Below are 22,566 nucleotides of genomic sequence, written 5' to 3'. Positions count from 1 at the left end.
AGGACTAGATGCCACATGATCCTAGATTTTGTAAGGGCACACTGTAGAAAATGAAATACTTAAGGAGGAATGGAAAGAAACAGAAATGAGGGATTCAGGAAAATTGAGTGCAAAACTCCTGTGTAGCCCCCGCCCCCCCCCCCAAAAAAAGTAGTTCGTGAGGCAGTGTTACTATTTCATATCTTTTGCAGTATATGATTTTTTTTTTCCTGTTTTCACAGTGCAGCCAACTGTTCCAACCTTTGTGTCCCCTGGAGCTGTAGGGACTGAAACTAGTGTGGACACTAAGAATGAGGAAAACCAAGAACAGAAGGATAATCTTCACAATGAAAAGAAGCAGAGTCTACATAAAACAGGTGGATAGGATATCTTGCAGTGTCTCTTCTGAGTCTTTGGAATTGTCTTTAATCCATTTTCAATACTGATGGGCTGTCATGGCTTACTCCATCTTTAGCTTTCGCTCTGTAATGCTTTTTATTCAGGTCCCTCTGAAGTAAAGCTCTACCTGTTGGATCTATCAACTCTTTCACCCCACCCTATCCCCAAAATGTAGCACTGTCCACAGGTTTGCCGAGAGTGCATTCTGTATCATCATGGAGGTCACTGATGAAGATACTGGATAATATTAGCCCCTGTAGCTATTGACCTCTCATAACTGGCTGTCAAGCCATTGATTAATGCTGTCTTTGATCCCAGTGGTCCATCTAGTTTTCAGTGTATTTAGCAGTCATCAAACCCATGCTTCCTTAGTTTCCAGATGAGAATGCTGATGTAAATGGTATCAAAAGCTTCGGTAGAGTTGAGGTGTATTACACCCTTCATCCACATAGCTATCTTGGCAGTCAGATTAGTCAGTTATTTGGCAAATCTATATGAACTGTTCCTGATTTGCCACCTTATCATTTATGTCTTTGGAAATGGATTCCAAGAGAACATATCTCATGATCTCTCCAGGGTCAAAGGTGAGACTGACTGGCCTGTAATTCTCTGGATCCTCCTCCTTGCATAAAGTTTGCCCTTTTCTGGTCATTAGCGATCCCCCTTTGATTGCCATGTTTTGTTTTGGGTTTTATTTTGTAGATTATAGACAGTGGAGGTGCAGCCATTTCAGTACTCTGTAATGAATCTCATAAGCTCTATAGAGCTGAATGTCTCCAGCTCACCAATTCCTCTTTCTAGCCCTGGTCCTACTCTGATGACCTGAGGTGTCCTGCCTGCAGTCTTCTCCTGACAGAGAAGATTTGTTCATCCTCCTCTGCTGCCAGGGCCCTGAACCAGATTGCTAGGTGAACAGCATCAGGAGATGGAACTCTGGGAGTTCACATTCACTTCCTGATCCAGTGTTACCTCAGTCATATCTATCTTCTTGCCCTCACAGGTCTTAGGCTCCTGCATCTGTAGAGTCTTTTAAAAATATTCTGTTGGTTTCCTGTATATCATCTCTAATGCCCATTTGTTGCAGTTTCTTCTTTTGGCACTGCAGTAGCTTCATCAGAACTCACCTTCCGAGCTGCTCAACTTGGCCTCCCTACGACCTGTGACCTGCGCTGCAGCGTCCTCCCTCAGGAGTTTTGACTGAGTAGGGCTTGATGAAGGACCAGAGGTGGCTGCAGCAGCAAGGACAGGGGATCATGTCTGGTGAAATGTCTCCATTTGTAGGTCATTTCCACACAAATGAGACAGATGCCATTTCCATGAACATCTGTCTCACCTGTGTGCCACCTGCCATGTAACTGCCTTGCTTCTGTTCGTTTGTCCTGCTTATAATGCTCCTGGTCACTGACATTTCCTGGAGTGCTAGAGAAGTAGGAAGCCTAGCACGAGTTATGTCCACCTCCTGTGAGACTGCCCACTTGGCAATGAACCTCTCCTTGCTGCCTGCTGGTTCCCAGACCCAACTCATTTACCTTGTGGTACTAATACTGCTGCATACTGCTTTCTCCCATGCTACTGTTGGAAAATAGAGTTCAGTCTCTAGACGTGCAATTTCTGGCTTGCTTGCCCTGAGCTTACTAGCTGAACTGGAAATTGTTGACTGCACACCTATGCAGGCAGATGAGAATCTCTGGTCTGGCAAAGGCATAATAGCCGTGATAGCCGGAGTCGGAAGCTGGACAGGAGTTCAAATTAGGCATGTGTTTTTAACAGCAAAGGCAATTGGACATAAGGGCAGATCACAAAGGCATGGATTGCTTTGGTTTTTAGCTGACTTCCAGAAGGCATGCTTCAATTCCCCTACAGATTTCTGGGCTCTTCTACAGGAACTTCTGGGTGAATTTCTACAGCTTGTGTTAAAGTCGGCATAAATTATCCTTATGCCTTGTAGTTTCTGAGATATGTAGATGTAATAGAGGATTCTACATTATGGCTGTCAATGAATAACAATTTTGCTATGATTGTGGAAGATCTGTCAGTATTAAAGACAACCTGGAAACGAGAGAAATGTAGCAGTTCCTATGTTCCATTCTGTTTTACTTTTCTGTCCAAGCCTTGTAACCAGACATCCTTTGTTGTGACTTTTGCATGTTCCCAGAAATAGGAAGCCAAAACAGAGGTGGCTGAGTAGCTGAGATGTGAGGTTATCAAAGCATTGTTTTAGCTGTATGAATGGAAAAGCATATATGGATTTGTAGTTACAATGGACTAATAACTTAAGGACTTAGCAGTAGGATGTATTTAGGGGTAGAAGGGCCAGGAGGACTTACACTCGCTATGACAGAGGCTAGAAAAGAGCAACAGATGCTGTCCTGTCTCACTTACCCAGTCCTTTTTTACTGTGGAACTTTCTATGCATAAAGTATTTTCTTTCTCTACTGAAGTGAACAATAGCTCTGTAGTCAGTTTCTGACTACTCGTGATTGGGTTATCTTGTGCCACAGGCTGCAGATGTCTGCCCTGATGCAAAGAGAACTTTCTGAGGAATTTGTTACCTAATACCTAGTGCTGTGCAAATATGGTATATCAATGCCAGGATCAGTTTATGCTGGGAACTAAAATTGCTTTTACCTGGCTTGAAGTTAACAAACTCTGTTAGTCTCAAGGTGTGTTATCTAGATATGGCTTAGTGATCCCTGTTCTGCTGATAATCAGCTTGGATCAAACCGTATTTTTGAGCCCTCTTCATAGCAGACCCAAACTGCTTTGATGTGGATCCACTGCCTCTCCATAAATACTCCGAAGCTCTTAGTTTCAAAAGGAGTTTGTAACCAAGTTGTATGTATATCAGTGGTTCCCCTTCAACTCTAGTATTGCACAAATCTCGTAATCCCCTTCCTTGGAGCTCTGTGGAGTATGGTGCAGATACACCTGGGTCTGGCAAGGACTTAATTGCCTGGAATCCATAGCTGCTGGTTGGACCTATGCTGATTCCTTGCAGGAACAGTGAGGTATATCTGCACTGCATTCCCCAGCGCATCATGTAGCAAGTATACTAAGAGATTTTTCTATTCTCCTATGTATCCAAGCTCCGCTTACCCTGGAGAATACAGGATAATGTGTTTCTATGCACAGTGTGTCTTGGGATACCAAAATTTAAACACTGAAGATACTGTTTGTTTGCAGTTGGATACTGCCCTTGATACTATCTAGCAGTGTTGGTCCTCCTTGGACCAGCAAGATAATGCAATGGGCATGGCTTTGAAACTGAGTAATGAATCAGGAGCATTTAATGCAATGGTATGCAAGTATCATTGCTTGATTAAACTGGGGTTTTTCATAGTGAAAAACCACTTAAAATTACAAGGTTCTGCAAAAGCTTTATGCAACTATAAAATGAGTGTGTGTATCTCCGTTAAAAAGTTGAAACACTTAGTTGCAAAGTTTACTCATACTGAAATATGATGTATAAGATTTCACCTTGGAATAGAATTTAATGGCCAAGTTTATATTCCAAAGATAGGTGCTTATTTTGGACATGGTGATGGGCACTTCATTATAGTGGTGCTAAAGTAAATACTGCTAATTTAAAGCTCTGACTAAACTCTGGAAATGCTTTTAGAAGTTTAATGTAAAAGGTATGTTTTATATAATATGTATTACTTCCCTTTAAGCCCAGTTGTGTTAAATTCTTGTTAAATTGTGTTTCCTGGAGAGGTATTAAATAGTAATTCTGGCCAGGCAAGACTGTGCTTAAGCAGTTCTGTTACAAAGAGAACATGGTTTAGGATGCAATGTGCACAAGGCAGACTAGAGGCAATTAACTTAACGGCTGCATCTGCAATACTGCAGACTGGGCAGAACTGCTTTCTTTTGCCTTGCAGCAGTGCTCAAAACCCAGATATGATGATGCTAGTCAGGCGCTTAAAGACGGCTGGGGAAAAATATCCGATAGTTGGGCAGATAAAGGTATTCCATTAATGAAGTGCACTAGAGCACAGTACACATCCTTGTATAGTAAGTTTGTGAAACCAGGAGGAAATTCCAAGAAGAAAAGATCCCAATTTTGAAGATGCCAGCAATTTTGACCAGGAAAGATGATTTTTACAATACACTTGTGATTTATTCTTGACGCTTGCTAATTAGAAATTAAAAACTGTATGGAAGTGCAGGCAGAAGGACAGACTAAATACGTTGAAAGTTGTTGCTAATGAAAGTTGTCCCTGTGAAGCGTTTTCATTTCTGAGGCCTTGCACATTCTAGAAGACGTGATACATATCTCAGGTCATGAGAAATCAGGCTGGATGAGACACTAGAAAGAAACTTCCTATTAGCTGCCATGTGAAAAAAGCTGTTTGGGGAAAAAGAAGCATTTTAAGTGAATTGGGTGATACCATTGGAATTGAATATATTCAATCCAAATCCCTCCAGCTAACATTTCCACAGTTCAGAGAAAGTTACAGGCAAAGACTTCAAAGTATGTTTGAAAGAAAGAAAAGGGAAAACTTCAAATGGAGACATGCATCAGCACCTGCTCTGAACAACACACAGATTTCGGTAATGTGTTTTGGAAGTGACAAAAAAATCTGTATTCAGCCAACTGAACACAGCTTACACACTTTGAGCTTGACCCTAAGATTCAGTACTCCTCGTGAAGCTTAAAATCTATATTTGGCTGCACAGGGGACTGCAGGTGCTTAGGTCCTGTGTGTTCATGCTATAACGTTGTAATAGCAGAAAAAAAGACTAAAGAATTTCTGTCCCTATGTATTTCTGCAAATAGGAGGAGTAGAAAAAAATGCACTGGTGTTCTGTTTTTGTTACGGTTGGAAAGAAAAGATAGTGATCAGCCTGTGCTTGATAACAAGGCTCACGAAGACGACTTCTCCTTAGAAACTTCAATTAAATTTAAATGGAGGAAAAAACCCTTAACTCACAGCTGAGAATTTCGGGACAATTTGTCTTCCATTTTTTTTAAGGAGATAATTTATTTCAGAGAGAACTGTGGTCTGTGTTTACAAACCCAAGTCTTTATTCTTGGTGGGGTTTCTTTTTGGTGACAGAAAATAGTTATCTGAATTGCTGGAATCCTTGAATATCTGCGTCTCCTTGAGCCTGTAGGTTAAAGATGGTCTGGATGTTTCCAAGTGAAATCTCAGCTGTTAGGCTCTGAGGAGTGTTGTTTCTCAGTGCAGATCAGGCAGAATTTGCCTATCTGGCATGACAGAAAGTGAGTGGAAGAGATACAGTGATGGGTTATGTCGTTGTATAAGTTCACTTAAATGTTTGTTTTGAATGAGTGGAAAACTTCAAAGTTATAAAATGATGTAATGAGAATTGTATTGCAAAGCTCATGTTTTATCTTTGCAGTCTACAAAGGTGTTGAAAGCAAAGGCAGCTTGACACCCCATTTGTGTTGGCTTTTGCTAGTAGGTAGGCTCTGAGCTTCTCTTGGTGTCTTTAAAATTCCCCCCTTGAGGTTTTACTTGCTTGTTTGCGTGCAAAATGTGAGGTTGTGATTTACATTCTAAATTTGAGTACAACACATCAGCAATACTAAGTGGTCTGTGCCTTGTCTAGACATCTGACAAACTATTACAGTCGTTCAAGGGGGAAAAAAAGTTTTCGGTAATTCAGACCCCAGTTGCTGCTGCTGTAGCTGCTAGATGGAATTTGCTTTAGAGCTTGATTCTTACCAGTTAAACATTGCTTCAGCTTGGAACTTTATATGTGTGCTGAGCTTCTGGATGAGGTCAAATGCAGGGCAGCCAGTCATTTTATGCTGTCTAGCTCTGTCAAATTGTCTTACATGAATGTACTACTGCCTTGGTTGCATAAGTAAGAAAGCTGAAAAGATATAAATGTCAAGATAGCCAAGTTCCCACGGAAGACTGGTTTAGAACTGGAGCTTATATTAAAGCTCATGTTACTTACTGGCCTAATTAAACTAGACAAGCCTTTATACCTGCCAAATGTATAAATAAAGTCTGTGACTGCATTGTGCTGACGTAGCCTCTCGATAACAGCAATATCTTGTCAGGTGTTTTACTTCTTGAGGGGGTTCATTTTGGTGGGAGATAATGCTTCCCTGGAGTGGCAAGCATTTTTATAGCAACAAATTATGAAGTCATGTGAAATTTGTTTTGCAGCCTGAAAGAATGATTTATTTACAGTACTATATGGTACAGAACTTGCATCTCATCAATGCAAGCATCACCTCTTCTGCTTCTCAGTTGAATAAATCACGTTAGTGGTAGCTGACATTTTGCATTGTTTTCCTAAGAAAGACATTTTTGATTTGCACTGTTTGATAGACTCAACTTAATGCACTTTCCTTTTTGGGATTATTCCCTCTAAACTTTTATTTACACTGATTTTTTTATTGAAGTATTTAGAAGTAAATGTACTTATGAATGTACAATATGCTTGTAGATTTAATATTCACTTCCATATTTAGGAAGAGTCCCACTCCCTCCAGCACATGAGCTGAAATCCAAGTGGGAAAACCTGCTCGGACCTGAATACGAAGTTATGGTATGTTATCTTATTAATAAACTACATTCATGTATGTTATTTCTTTAAATTACAGATGTGTGAGCTTAGCATTACAGGCTGTTTACAGAACAGTTCAGAGTTTGGAACAGATCAGTAACACCAAATTTTTTCCTGTAACATCAAGGCTGAAATATGGGAGTGTTATAATGAGTTGTTTGGTTTTTTTGTTTCTTTTTAATTCTGTTTATATAGATACTATTGTTATACAGATACTAGACAGGAACAGTGATTTAAGAAAATCAATTGTCTCTTTAAATCTGCATCATAGCACCCACTTAAAATACGTGGCATTTTTATGATTTCATTTATGATCTATTCATTTTATTGTGCACTGGGGAAAAAAAGGCTCAGGATAGAGCTCCCGGGTCTCACAAAGAATCTTACAATTTTATTAGAAGAATGAAAGAATGATTTTCAAACATGCTGGGAAAATAGAAAGTAATTCACGGTAGTGTAACTTTGTGGTGCCAGTGTCTATTAGATATTTCTTCACTTCATATTAAATAATTGCCAAGCAAAAGATTGTTTTGATGAATCGTCCTAAGGAGTTGACTGAAATTGTAATTCACTGCTGCTTTTCAGTGCTGTGTTAGCCAGTGAGTACAGATAAAAGACTCCAGCAAGTGTTCTTTCCGAAGACTTAAAAAATTCTTACCACCACCATGAAAATGCCCTGTTTGTCTTTGCAATGCTTGTCCAGTTGATTTAGAGACACTTATTTTTACCACTTGAAGTAGCCATCGTTCCAGTCACTCGCTGGAAGATTTAAAGTAGCTTTAAGAATTGCCTTGAGAAACTCACTTCTCTTCTTTCCATTAGCACTCCTTTAAGATCTGAAGTTCGTGTAAGATTATGTACATGATGCAATAAATCTGTTTGGCTGCCCACTTCAGTTGCTTGGTATTCCCATCCTTACATTTCAAGAGTCTGATATTACTTTCCTTAGCACTATCACACTTCCCACAGAGGACGAAAACCTGCTTAGTTCATGAAACCATCCATTTCTAATTCTTTAGCTGCCGCCAGTAAATGTCAGGAGTGAAAATGTTAACGATTGGTCCTTTTAAATAATAGAAGGAAACTGTTGTGGCATCCCATTTTGAAAGTAATTTTTCGGTTCTTCCAGTTCTTGTTGTCTGTACGTACCTCTAGTCTTGCTTGTCCATGTTCAATAACAACATTTAGTTCGATTTCAGCCCAATAGCGCAGTCCCTGTTTCACGCTATCCTCACTCCTACACTCAGCTCCCAGAAAGTCACCCTGAAGGTGCCTAGAGGTTTGAGTATTCTCTCAGAAGTATTTCTCTTCAGAGGAAATACCTGTTTGAAGAGAGGGTTTGGTGTCACTCATGGCTTCTGTGTTGCTGATCCTTTGTGGTACCAATGGAAGGAGCTGAGATCCTGCTGAAACAGAAAGAGACCCTGGAAGTTTGTGCAGGGATGTATGACTGTGGTATTTGTTGCCAGGTACCTAAGCGTGAGCAGTCAAGCTGAGGAGTTATCAGTCATAGATTCATTTAGTTACAACTGAATGGACATGAAATGGATTCTGTCTGTCAGGAAAAATACCCTAGGTACTGGAAAACAAGATGCTGGAAGCCCTGTTTAAAATTAAGCCAAAAGAAAAAGCTGAGACTTAGTATTGTTTCATAGATACTTTGTTAAACTAGAAATTTCCAAAGGAGCCTGAAGTTACCTGATTTTTTGCAAGACTATATATTTTCCAAATCTAACAAGTGTAGCAATCCTTCCAAACATATTCAACTTCAGTGTCCCAAACTCCAACCCTGGGCCATAGATCACCACAGATGTCATCTTACTACATTTAAAATTGGAGTAAATAACCTTCCAAGGTTACAGATAAATAAAATATTTTAAGGAAGAACATTGCAAGAAAACTGGTGGTGAACATAGTTATTTTATTAATATAAAAAAATGAAGATATACTGAAGGGATTTCTTGTCTCTGTCCTGGTTTTGGTTGGGATAGAGTTAATTTTCTTCCTAGTAGCTGGTACAGTGCTGTGGTTTGGATTTAGGAGGAGAATAATGTTGATAACACACCGATGTTTTAGTTGTTGCTAAGTAGTGCTTACACTAGTCAAGGACTTTTCATCTTCCCATGCTCTACCGACTGAGAAGGCTGGAGGGGGCACAGCCAGGACAGCTGACCCAAACTGGCCAAAGGGACATTCCATACCATGTGACGTCATGCTCAGTACATAAACTGGGGGAAAGCCGGCCGGGGGGGCCGCTGCTCGGGGACTGGCTGGGCATTGGTCAGCGGGTGGTGAGCAATTGCATTGTGCATCACTTGCTTTGTATATTATTCTTCTTCTTATTACTATTATTATTAGTAGTAGTAGTATTTTATTTCAATTATTAAACTGTTTTTCTCTCAACCCACGAGTTTTCTCACTTTTACTCTTCCGATTCTCTCCCCCATCCCACTGTGGGGGGGTGGGGAGTGAGCGAGCGGCTGTGTGGTGCTCAGTTGCCAACTGAGGTTTAACCACGACACTGTTTTAAATAATTTGGTAATTAAACTCATGTATTTCAAGCCATGTTAGAAACATGCTGTGGAAGATGGTGGTTTAATCTAGATGTTAGATGGCCGTACTATAGCCTGAAGTAATAATTTAAGCTATCATACTTTTCAAATTCTGATTGGCAAGTCAGTTTGGGTATTTGTGTCAAATATAATGGCATTTTGTGCTTATACAGGATTACTGAACTTGACTAAAATTGGCACTTGGGCTTCAGGAATAGGATAATATTGGAGTCTGCTAATAGTGCATAATCACCACATTCCTAGTTGTAAATGTTCTGTGTCTGAAAGATTTTTCTAACATTTGCTTAAAATTACTTTGCATCAATGTGACTTTGTTTAAGTACGGTTTATTTTGCTTATCATTTTTTTGCCATAATTCATCATTTTGGTAAAGTCTTTATTGTCCTGCTATTGAAAAATGTTATGATGTACAATTTTTAGGTTGTGAATGTGGATATGCCTATTACAGATGATTCGGAGCTTCAGAAATACTCCAAGGTATGACTTAACATGATGGTTTCCTTCATGGTATATGTTGGCAGAGTAATCCCCGGAGGGCATGACATAATTCCAGATTTATGTGTTTCAGAAATTTAGTGGCTTTGTGGCTCTATCTTACTTTTCCAAAAAAAGGCTGCCAATATTCTGCTTATCTTCTGGACTGGTCCAATACCTTTTCGTAGCATGGGCAAATGAACCTTTTAACACACACACACACCCCCAATCAAAAAACAAAACAAAACTCAAACCATGCATATAAGCCTCAAATGTTGGGGTACTTAATTGCATTGAAATTCAGTTGTTGAAAGCCACTACAGAATGGAGCAGAGGTTGAAACTCTGCTGAACAATGTCGTTGTCCTGCAGAGGCGTTTGCCATAGTGATCCTGGCTCAGGGAGAGGGAGGTCCATTTAATTGAAATGGTCAGAGCTGAAATTAATTTCAGTCTCCCGAGAATTTCGAGAGATTTTCAAGATATGTATGTTAATATTGTGCAAAAGAGGCTTGTGGAGGTGATGCATTTATATACTTGTGGGAATTTCTCAGTGAAGAAAGGCCATAAATTCACAATCAGACATGGATGTGAGGGAATGTTGAGGATCAATGGATTGCTCCTTTTACTTGAATATCCAGAGTTAATTGGGAACCAGAAGGACAGTCAGTGTTTCAACTTAAGTAATAAAAAGTCAGAAAATGGCCAAGCTGAAGGAGAAGACACTGGTGATTGCCTCTTCTCCCCAAGTTGCCATGATTTCTGCTGTCTTGTCTGGATAATGTATCAGTTTTATGCTAGTCTTCCTAATATTAGCAGACCTAAGACACTAATGGTTGGAGGCTCCCTAGAGAAAAATTCCAAATTAAGGAGGCCCACTGGGAAAAGGCTAACAAAAAATCAGTGATTTCACCTTGCAGAAACAAGGATGCCAGTATTATTAGCTATTTGCAGAGGATGCTTCATGGATATTTTTCCTACCTCAAAGTAGCGTAGCTCCTAAAGGAGTAAGACAGCTGATCTTGTGATGAGTTTTTATGGTGATTATGGAATTTCTTTCAGTTTTGTTGAAAACTCACCTTTTGGGTAGGATAGACTTTAGGTGGTACTTTTCTCTGCATTTTTTCCAATATGGTAGCCTTATTTAAGAATACAGTTCAAATTGCCTTTTCCCCCAAATGGCAGATTGGTTGTTTTTATTTGTGCAGTTTGTATAGAGAAATTATGGACACTTGTGCTGTAATGCGGATGATGTCAGTATGAAGACTTCATCATCTTACTGTGTGCTTAATTTAATTTGGTGAGCTACTGAATCCTAAATATGTTTATATTGTGGTAGATAAAGATATATACATTCTCAGCCATACTTAATCTGTCGGCAGCTATTACCCATCCACACTTTGAGATTAGGAGTTGAGCTTGACACGTTTGATGGACATCATTATATATCATCAATTGCTTCAGATGGTCCAGCTGCAACACTTGGTCTTCTGCAACTGGAGGATGAACTTCTGGAGGTAAAAACCAAAACAACCCCCACCCCAAAAATACAACCGATATATTTCCTATTTGCTTAGCCTTCTTAAAAATGCTTGTATTAAATTCTAGTTTGGCTGCTGTGTGTGTAATAGTAGTATTCAAGAGTTGGTTGTGGAAGCAGTTAGAGTAGTGCTTTGGAAGCCACATTCATTTTCTTCACTGTTTCATTCCTCCTTTATGGACAAAATGTCATATTCTTGTGACCTCTTAGTGACTTTGTGGGTTTTTTTCCTGAAATGTTTTAACATGAGTATCAAGAGTTATAAGGGCAGAGATAACAGTTGAATGTATTTGTATCTGTAGACCTTTAGCTCGGTCTTTTGAGCAATTTGGCATCAGCTTTTGTGGTGGATGATCTTTCTTAATATTTGTCACTCCTAAAAAATTTACAACAGTCTCAGGAATAGTGGTTCCTGTTACGCATTATAACTTGCTTGTTGAGTGTTGAAAGACATTAGTGTGTATGAGCTAGTACATCAGTTTGTTTAAATATGTATAAAGAGGTATTGGGGCAGCTTTGAAGTTATCAGAATCAGACCAGACCTATTTGCTCAGGAAAAATATTTATTTGATAGTATTAAAACAATACCTATTTTGTGTGTGTGTGTGTGTATATCTATCAGTATCTCAGCCTGCAAGTGAAAAAACATTAATTTCCTATTGAATACCTGCTCTTTGTGGAATATTTTGAATTTGAACCTTTTTTTTAGTGGATGCCAAGAACATTTAATTGACATCAATGGGAACAAAATTAGGCCTTCTGAAAGATTAATTTGTTAGGTATACAGTGCTCTTGCTTTTACTTGTTGTTCACCCTTTAACATCAAAAATTCATACTGATATCACTAAGACCTAAACCATTTTCTTCAGTTATTGCTTAATGGAGGAAATCTTGATTCCTAAAGGAAGGGATTAATGGAATGCTGGAAGTGTTGTTTAAATTCCTTGGCCACTAAACAAAAATTTATATACAAAAAGCAATAATGCAGTGCTGTAGAGTAACTTAGGAAACTTTAATTGTATATATTTAACAGTTTTACTTATTACTGTGTACTTACAATTAAGTTCACAGATATGTCCAGACCTAGTAAGCATAAATTTTTTTCTACTCTGTAGCTGGAAAAAAAACCCAACACAATAAAAATGTGCTTCAGGGCTAAAGCTATATATGCCAGGTTTAGCCCAGAGTATGTTTTTGCAGCCAAGTTATAAATTCCCTTAAGTAGGGGCTTGCAATGGAAAAAGTGACAGCCCCATTCCCCAAACAAGGAGCTCTACCTGGGCCTGCTACAGTTGGGATTAAAATGTGATCAGCAAGGAATTTTTTTTAATATATAGTGAGGTTGAATGTTGATTATTTTTAATGATGTGTTTGAATTATGATAGAAAGCATGGTAATTTTTTTTTTTTTAATTTTTTTTTTCCCTCCCCTAATTTTAGCTAATTTCATTGTGTTCTTTTTTAGGAGTAGATTGCTTCCTTGTGTCCTTCTAGTTTTGTTAAAAAATTTCACTCGCTCCTACTTGATGACACAACTAATTAGAGTGGTGTGGTAAATGAATGGGGTGTTGGGCACCTTGCGTGTTGCGAGGCTGATTTCTGGCAGCTGCAAAAGGAGAAATGGGAGTCCCCAAGTCTGCTTGGGAGTGCGCAGTAGCTCTTCTTCATCAATCACAGTACGCTGAGAAGTGCTGGTAACTTTCCACCACATTGCCGCTCTCAATGCATTAAAAAGTCCTTATGCGTAGATACTTCTGCTTAAATAATTAACTAATGGATTAGCCTGATAGCTCAGCAGTTGCTGTAATTCTTACAGAAAAAAAACATAGCAGTTTGTCTTACCGTGTTGGAGGCCAGTTACACCACTCTGAATTTTTCTCCTTGGCTGGGTTATAGTGTGAGAGCAACTCTGTGTTTCCCAGCAATATAAGCTATATTTACACTGTAAAAAGCACAAAGGAGAAAGTGGGAAAAAATAGAGGTGATCAGGAAGAAAATGGTGGCTAAAGTGAGATTGCTGTGTAGTCTTGCACAAGATTGGGTCCCTCTAAAGAACAAGGAGATCTGGGAAGTATATGGCAAGGCTCTGCCTCAAGTACACATGTACAGAGGTATGTACATGTATGTTGTATATTTACGTGCTGCATTTTCTAGGATCACATGTGGGTTCATCTACATTAGCATTGCAGTTTGGGTATGGAGTGAAGTATTGAAGAGAATCTTCAATTATCCCCGCTTACTGTGCTTTGGTTCATGTTGTGGAGTGGACTTGGATGATGTGTACCGGATTCCTAAACCAGTCGCTGGTTGCACTCCAGCAACTTTTCATATTTGGTCATGAGAGCAGACTTGAGGTAGCCTGAAACAAATCTCTGAAACACAAGAGGTGTCGGGATTGAGTCCATAACACTAATTGGGTTAAACCCTTGCTCTTTTGGGGCTGCACTGCTTGTCAACATAGATGATGTTCACATCTATGACACCTACTGATGTTCTGCTTTCCTCATATTTAAGGATACTGCTATGGTGCAAATAGATGTACCCTCATGATATTGTAGGTTATAAAATACGTAAAAGAGGATGAATCACTGTAGTTTTATTTTCCTGAGGAAGTACCACTGCAGTATCCCATTTTTAAAGCAGCTTTATTATCTATCTATCTATCTATCTTTTTTTTTTTTTTTTTCTTTTTTTTAAGTCTGTGGTTTAAAACATCCGTTAACAATGGCCTTATGGTCTTCTGTTGTCACTCAGGATCGAAAGCTTATGGGATGGTAAGCTTTGACCCTTGTCAGGGTTTTCTGATTAATTGCTTACTGTAATTGGTTTCTTTTTTACTATATAAACATACTTGCATGTTTTTTGTAGGATCTATTTTAGTTTCAACCATTTTGTTCATTTTAAACAACTGACAAAGTTGTGCTAGTTCTGACTTCAAGTCTTTGATTAGAGTTCAAAATCTGTGTTCAAAATCTGTGTTTTCTTAAAATATTTTGGAAAATTAATTTTTTATCTTTTTAAATTCAAACACATAAGCCTAATGCTATAAAAAAAATCCCCAACAAAGAAACAGGTGAGAATAAAATAACAATGCTAGGAAAGATTTAGGCTAGAAAAAGTAGTGAGCAGAAAACAAGTTAGAGGAAGCTGAAGAGAGCAGAGACATGATGTAGCAGTCAGTAGTCACAAGATCTTGCAGATGCAGTTTAAGTCTTACAGTAATGCATGTATACTTCAGAAGCATACGTTAATAAAACTATGCAAGCTTTGCCAGAATCCCTAGGTAAAATTACTTTTGCATGCAACTGGGGAAAGACATGTACGCAGAAAAATTAATGAAATAATCTGGTTGATATCCTTTTAATTATCTTAGTGTGGATGTGTGTTTCCCCTTCTGTGTAGGTAAATGGAGTTCAGCTATACGGAAAATCACGCCGTGAGGCAATCACTTTTCTAAAAGAAGTGCCTCCACCATTTACACTGGTTTGCTGTCGGCAACTTTTTGATGATGGCAGCGAGTCTCTTGTGGATGAACCCACCGTGGGAGTTTCCCCTCCAGAACAAAAGGTAGACTTCTCATGTCATTCAGTTGTGTAAAAGGACAGTAACTTTTTGAAAAAGTGCATATATTTCTGAGAAAGTGATCTAGCTTTCTAAAGACAGTGTTTCTGTTTTCCTTTTGCTGTTTGATCCAGACCACTTTTCAGTCTTAAATAACATTTCCTAAAATATATAATTATATGAGGCAGTTTTGTATTAAATTGTCATATGAAGCTGCCTTTGCCATTCACTTTGGGCTCATAAGGGACAGCTGGTGTTTCAGTGAAAGATAGTTCATCTTTGCAACACTGGTACTTTTACTACAGTTTATACAGGTTGGTCAGAAGAAACTTCATTGTACTGTAAATACAAGGTAGGTAAATCACCGAGCTAGCATGCTGACTATGTACATCCCATTCATCATTCTTACACTTAATAGGTGAGTGAGAGCTCTGAATTATACTAAATCACATCCTTGCCACCATTAGCTGATTACTTCCATGTTCTGAGTAGGTTTTTATAGAACTGGAAAAAAAAAGAAACTTAATGTTTCTTTCCATTGCAGAAGCTTTAAAGTCTCAAACTAAAGCTTGACACTTGTAATGGTTGTTCCTATTTATAAAAAGTATTTACACCTTGACTTCTCATTTTTTCTGATATTTTCTGATCTAATTTCCTCTAAGGTGGAGAGTTAAACAAGTAATATGGATGTTTCATGGAAGAATAAGGTGTACAATATTACACCTTTTTGTAAAAGGCCCTTTCTGTTGCAATAGAACTTGTTCCACTGTGTTCTTTTGATGTTGCATTTTACTGAACATTTTCCATGTACATCCTGTCAGTTGCACATCTTTGCCATAAGCTGATATTGAGTGAACAGAGGTTGCCTTCTCCTTAGAGCAATCTCACAATATTTCTGCTTTCTTTTGTCAAAAGTATCAAGAAAGAGTGTGTGGAAGAAATATTTCTTCCTTTTGCCCCATGGCAGTGCTCTGTGTAATAGGCATATTTGTCCAAAGAAATAAAGTTAAATCAGTTTGAAGTTAATGGTACAAGACTTCAACATTTTTCTTGGGACATCATACATTGATATTTTGTAAAGATTGTATTGATAAAATAGCAGTAATGTTAAAACACGTATTTTAAGTTAGACAACAAAAGATGGCTTTTTGGAAGATGTATTTATGAAGCTGTCCTTACCCAACAAAATTGGGTAACTATACCTCTTTTATCCCTTAGCACAAAAATTGTGAAGGAAACTGCTTTTTCAAAGTAGATACTATTTGTATAGTTACAATATAAGAATTTTTTCTTCACATATTTAATGACACAAGTATCAGATGTGCTTGATTGCCTGGTCTTTCTATTAGCTGTTTGTGGTTAAATCTTTTATGCTAAGATATTTATTTTTCTTTTATGCATCTAATGGGACAGCTGAAGTTCATCAACATGTAACAGGTTAGTAATATTATAACAACTAATTTGACTAATACATGGGTATTTGTATGCCAGGTTGGGCTCCGATGCTCAAAACATGTAGGCATGGTCCCAGGGAAGTATCCAAGGCAGCAAGCTGGAGAAAACTGGATGCATAATGTTCAATGAAGCTGTAATTCCATAAAAGGTCATATTTTAGGGCATGTATGAGCCATTAGTAATCAAAATATTGGAGGAATAGTGTTTGTAAAGAACTGAAAGAATATCATTTGAACTTTTATTATTAGAGCTTTTATTTTTCAGGTGAAACCCGAGGAAGACATTAATCCTGAGGAGGAAGAAGGGGAACTAGCATTATGGTCTCCTGATGTGAAGGTTATTGAACTGGAGAAAGACAGAAATGGTTTAGGATTCAGCATTTTAGACTATCAGGTATACTTTTCTGTATAACTAAATACTAAAAATCCCTTAAAATATTTTGTGAGGTCGATTACTGGGTAATCGACTTGGCACTTGGGCCTAGAAACTGTGGTAGGGAAAAGTAATTTATTTTGAGGCCAACTCTATAAAGTATAGTGTAGAGCTTGTTCTAAACCAGTCTGATTATCAGACGTGATAAAGTGCAAAATCGTTAATCAAACTCCACCTCATAACTCTGAGTTTAATGCCTAAATGTTGGGGGGAGGTTGGTTTTTGTTTTATTTTGTTTTAGCTTGGAATGACTTATCAACTATGAGAGTGGCAAGCAAACTTAGGTACTGCAACATCATTTCCTATGTACCAAATTTAATGGGTCTTTTGCTTTTTCTCCCCTCACTGCCCCAAATCACCTTTCATTTATAAATGGAGTATAGACCCATGCTGGTCTGCGATCTGTGGTCCCACTCAAGTCATGGAAAGATTCACTCAGGCTTTGAATAGAGCCATGAAAAGTAGAGTTTGCAGAGGTAGCTTTATCAGGACTGTCCTTCACATTCAAAAGGGAACATCAGGGCTGACAGGTGAATCATTGTTGCAAACTCAAGTTTCTGTAAACACAAATTTGCTTTAATACATTAATTTATTAGTATAAGAATAGAGATTGAAGGACCTCGTTAATAATTTTTCAGTTACGCTTCTCTGCTTAAACTATTAAACCAGTATGCCAGAGATACGAGTAGAATTTTCAGGGCAGGGGGTGAGTTGACTTTCAGAAGTCATTCATAGCTTAAAACTTGATTTCTCCAAGAAGGACCATTTTGGGGAAGATTATATACTTAGTTGTTAAACTCTTTAGAAATCAACAGACAAGTCTTTAATTGGGGGACAATTCTGCTAAAATTAATGAATCCTTCTTTCAAAAAGATTGGCTTCAATTAAATACATAGAAACTCTCAAAATCTGTAGTCAGAATGAAATGTTCTTCATGTTTCTAGTCAATGTGATATATTTTTAAACCTCTAGCCATCATATTTATAAGGAAATAAAATAGCTGGATCGCTCTTCATAATAATATACACATCACATCTGAATACTGCCTAAATGTTGTAGTTTAATAAAATGTGTTCAGCTGTTGTGCATAAATGTCAAGTGATATAAAATTCACTTTTTGATACAATAAGGCATGAATTGGGAATGAATTAGAATAAAAAATATTTCAAGTATTATGTAAAACCATTAATTCTATATTTTACCAGTGTGATTTAAGATTACTGAAAATAGATCCTGTTAGTCATTTTCGCTGACACATGTTGTGTTGAAGTGCCAGCTTTACTGTAGAGTTGCTAGGAATCTTTACAGAGCAGTAATACACAGATTTGCTTTTAAGTTCTCATATAATCAGAATTAATGAAGGCTTTAATAACAGGCTTTTTATTTACTTATTCGCAGATGCAAATACATGAGCAATGTTGTGGTACTTTCAGCTAAATTTAAATACATTCTAATCAATTCTAAATGAGTGGTAAACCACTTAATCTCAGATCTTTATAATTTCAAGATATTTATGTATAAAGTATGCTCTTTTGTTTGGGATGTGCCTCAGATCTTTTACACTTTTCATCATCTGCAGATTAATTTTTATATAGAGATATCTGTGATTGTGTGTGTGTTTATGTAAATATATCCATCACATTCTTGAGTGCAGGGCAAAGAAAATACATAATTGTCCATGCTAGATTGGAGGCGGGGAAAAAAAAAGTACGTGGTTCCTGGGAGGCTGTTCAGAATTCTTAAAGCAGATTTGCTGAGAAGCACAAAATTACAGTGAAGTGTTTAATTGTGGCTTAAAGGACCTGGAGACCTAACTCTCTTTTCTATATTTCTTTTTGCAATGTTACCCTTCTTTAAAAAAGGAAAGGGTTTTTTTTAGGCACATACTCTTTGTTTTGCAAGAAAAGATTCAAGCCTTATTAATGGCAAATGACACTACTTGCACTATATATCCACTGTTGATTTTGCTTTTTTTAAGTAATCATAGGATTTCTTTTTTTTTTCTTTTTAGATTTTTTTTTTTTTAAATGGAGATGGGTATTCACATGGCCTACGTTCATGGATCAGTGCATCAGTGAGAGACCAACCTTTCTAGGCTCCCATTAGTGTTGATGGAGGTAGGGTGGGGAGGAAAATACTTTTTAAGAGGTGATTTTGAGCAGAAGGCCTATTCGTGGTGCTCATAATTACACGCATAAGGACTGACATTCTCTATCCATTATAGAAGTTTAAGGAAACTTTGGTGTTACGTACCCAACTTGGAGGTGATGTGACTGTATTCTGGGTTTTTAATATCAAATTATTTCTGTAGCTGTTGGTTGAAATGGCATTTCAGAAATATCGGTAGGACTTCAGAAAGATCAGTAGGAATAGTGAAGTAACATTACAGGAAAAAAACGATGATGCACTATTATTCCATCTTACTTTCCCCCCACATCAAGCTATGATAACATCTTTGAAATGCTGCTGCAGTACCAGTGTATACCAGCCCATTTCAGTTGCTTCTTGTGAGAGACTGGTGACTGTTATCTGCGGTATTTAAGAACCCCTGAAATCCTGCTCATGCAGACGTGTTCATTTATGACAGTGAGCGATGCCAGATGCACTGCAGAAATGGAAGAATGCTAAGCAATTAGAGACCAGGCTGCTTACGGTGCTGTGGAAGTTTGTTCCTACTACTTTCCATTCATGTTTGGTATTTGTTTTGAAGCGTGAGGCTTTTTACCTTTCCATCTTAATTTTGATTGTAGAGTTAGATGTGGTGCTGAATGCTCTCATGGTATGTAACTTATAGTATTTGTCATTTTGTTTTCTCAAAACTGACTACATACTTGCCGAAAAGGATATTGTGCCTCAGTTGTCTAAAATGCTGTGCTTCCCAAGTCACACTCTGAAAAACAGTATTAATAAAAACTCTTTGTGAGGTAGAATAGGAATCTGAGTATGTAGAAAACTGAAGGCTGAGATTGAGAAATTATTACTCTGGTATATTAATTTTTAATGGGCTGTCTTTCTAATAATGTTTCATCTATCAAATAAATGATAAGCATATCCCAAGTGACTTGCAGGATATTCCCAGAAATGTACAAGCATAATTCCAATGCCTATATATTTTAATGAACTAATTACAAATTAATTATACCAATTATGCATAATCAATAGTATTTCTACTTCGTCCTGTGTTTTCTTTTGTTTGTCTTTAGGGATTTAAATGCTTAAAACAGAGCCGCTGCCTTTTTTTAATAAGGTCCTCTTGGAAGGCCTGTACACGTTCCTAAAACTTTGGGATACCATTATAGAAATAGAGTAGACTTACTCTCTTTGCTTTAACAGGCCTGTATCTATATAGGATACTGTTCAGCTTCCCATGATCACTGTGTATAAAAAAAATCTTTTTTCCCCTTCGCTGAATGTCCTAATTTGCAATTATGTGGTCGGAAATCTAAACTCTCTGAGACTGCTGCTCTGCTAGCAAGGTCAATACTTGGCAAGAGGGGAGGTGGATGGGGAGGCTGATACTGTGTATTCTTGAAATGATCGGTTTCACCGGATTTTTGTTCTCCCGGTGTGATGGCTTATTTAAATAAGAAACATTGAAGAGGTCTTAAAATGAAATCTTCTGTGTATTTTTCTATTGTCACCACTGTGTTGGGATCTTGTCAAAGCTCTTAGGCTAAGCATTGCTTTTTCTTGATAATGCTTAGATGAAAAGCCTGCAGAAGGAGAGGCAGCAGCAGCCATGCTGATAGGCTCTGCGTGCGGCATGCTTTCTTCAGCTGATAACGCATTGGGTTCAGCAGAGACCTGAGGAGCAGTGTTGCATTGCTGGTGATTCTATCTTGAACAGGGACCCTGCCCCCCTTTTGGCCATTAAAAAGGTGTGCTGTTCAGTCTTTTGGCCAACTTCTCCGTGAAGTAATATACTCTACCTCCCTTAATTTCCTTGTAATTTCACTTGGAGAAGTTGCTTTCTTTTTCACCTCTTAACTAACTTTTATGTAGTGTTGCTGGCACAGTTAGCGGCAAGTATGTTTTGATGGTGAATGAGGGACCCAGTACACTGTTTGTAGAGTGCTTTGGGATCATCTGTGATGCAAGGGGCTACGTTAAGCGTATTTATTGTTCTTTGTCAATAGACGTGAAAGTATCTAGCTTAACAGTAACTTCACCTAGCCTGAAGCTAAACCTCCTGGCCAGCAAGTCAAGAGCTAAACCATTGTTATTGGGACCAATCCTTTTTCTTAGAAAGAAATTAAAACGGAAGAGGGCATGGTATGTCACCAGGTTAAAATAGAGGACAAATGCTGTATAAAAATGAGAGCGATCCCAAGGCATTAGAGCAAGAGGAAAGAAAAATCACACAAGATGAAGACTTCTAGAGAAAAAGAAGAGATCGCAATAGTATAAAAGGTACTTTGAGTGGCCCTGAAACAGTGTTTACCAAAGACTTGATGCATGCAGACCAACAGATTCTGTCAGTAATGTTTTACAGAAATATTGGAAAAAAACACAGGTAACTGAATTGCAGATTTCTTGAGGCAGTATTGACCAGAAGGTAACTTGAATGGTCTGATGAGCTTTTATCAAATTAAACAAAAAGCGGAATGGACTTTATGTGGAGCTTAATTTACTGTGCTTTGAAGTCAGAGTATTTTAAAGCAGCTGTTTTAAAGTGCGTGAAACTGGATGGGGCGAGGGTTGGAATAGAGAGGGTTGACATTTTACATAGCTCTTAGGAATGCCTGTGAGATGCTGTTTCTCTCCCTCTCTGCTTGAAAGGTAAGTCCCCAGACTCTGGGTGCTTTTGCATAGTAGCCGGCTGCCCTATAGACCTGTGGGGCTGTAGGAGCTCATGGGCTCACCTGCTCCAAGTGGTCCTTGCCAATGTGAGTGTAGATATCTACCCATCCACGGAAGCAGTAACAGGCATATCAGCACTGTATGAGCTTTATGTTACCCAGACTTGAAACAGCATAAAGTGTGCCAGCCTTCATCAGCCTGGGTCAGTGCTTAAGGGGTTCTTACTGTAGTCTAGCAATTGAGACTCCACAGCTGCCTTATTCCTGGACTTATCTTCCTTATAATTAGCAGTTTCTTCTTACTGTTGAACTGAAGTCTCTTTTTGCTGCACATTCAGCAGGTTATGTTTTGTCCTTCTCCCAGGGAGCATGGGAAACAATTGTTTTCTTTTTTTATAACAAAATCACTGCGTAGTCATTCACGGCAGGAAGTGAAGCAATTTAAGTGTCTCCAAATATCTTTCCTCTTTTCTTTATGCTCCAAACAAACAGGCTCCAGATGTAGAGTTACAAAAAAAGCAAACTGACTACTTATTTGTAGAAGGTGGTATTCAACTAGATTATTTTTTTTTTCTTTTTTGGACTGTTCAACAGTGAGATGTGGGTTGGAATGCTTTGACATATTGCTGGCTAAATGTTTGCCCTCTTGTGATAATTTGAGCTTCGTCTGTTTTGTGATAAGTTTGTAATGAACAAAGAAGCATATTCACGTCCTTGTTAAGCACATTTTCACCTGATCATGTGATGGAAACCTGTGGCTTACTGGCAAAAGCTGCACAGCTATATTAAAAAGCAGTTTTACAATGGC

General features: G+C 38.2%; 1 protein-coding gene across 7 annotated transcripts in view; it reads left to right on the top strand.

The window, feature by feature from the left end:
• PATJ (PATJ crumbs cell polarity complex component) overlaps positions 1 to 22,566 on the top strand; it is a 162,947-nt gene that overhangs the window by 25,450 nt on the left and 114,931 nt on the right. For all 7 annotated transcript variants that reach the window (XM_076340044.1, XM_076340045.1, XM_076340041.1 and 4 more), the window contains exons 13-18: positions 222 to 356; positions 6,833 to 6,909; positions 9,921 to 9,977; positions 11,355 to 11,489; positions 14,914 to 15,078; positions 16,792 to 16,920. In XM_076340044.1, the coding sequence (XP_076196159.1) occupies positions 222 to 356; positions 6,833 to 6,909; positions 9,921 to 9,977; positions 11,355 to 11,489; positions 14,914 to 15,078; positions 16,792 to 16,920 (698 nt within the window). The remainder of the gene's footprint in view (positions 1 to 221; positions 357 to 6,832; positions 6,910 to 9,920; positions 9,978 to 11,354; positions 11,490 to 14,913; positions 15,079 to 16,791; positions 16,921 to 22,566) is intronic.

This window comes from Aptenodytes patagonicus, chromosome 5, assembly GCF_965638725.1.
Source record: "Aptenodytes patagonicus chromosome 5, bAptPat1.pri.cur, whole genome shotgun sequence".
Taxonomy (NCBI): domain Eukaryota; kingdom Metazoa; phylum Chordata; class Aves; order Sphenisciformes; family Spheniscidae; genus Aptenodytes; species Aptenodytes patagonicus.
Note: the sequence above shows the minus strand (reverse complement) of the source record. Positions and strands in the feature narration are given on the sequence as shown.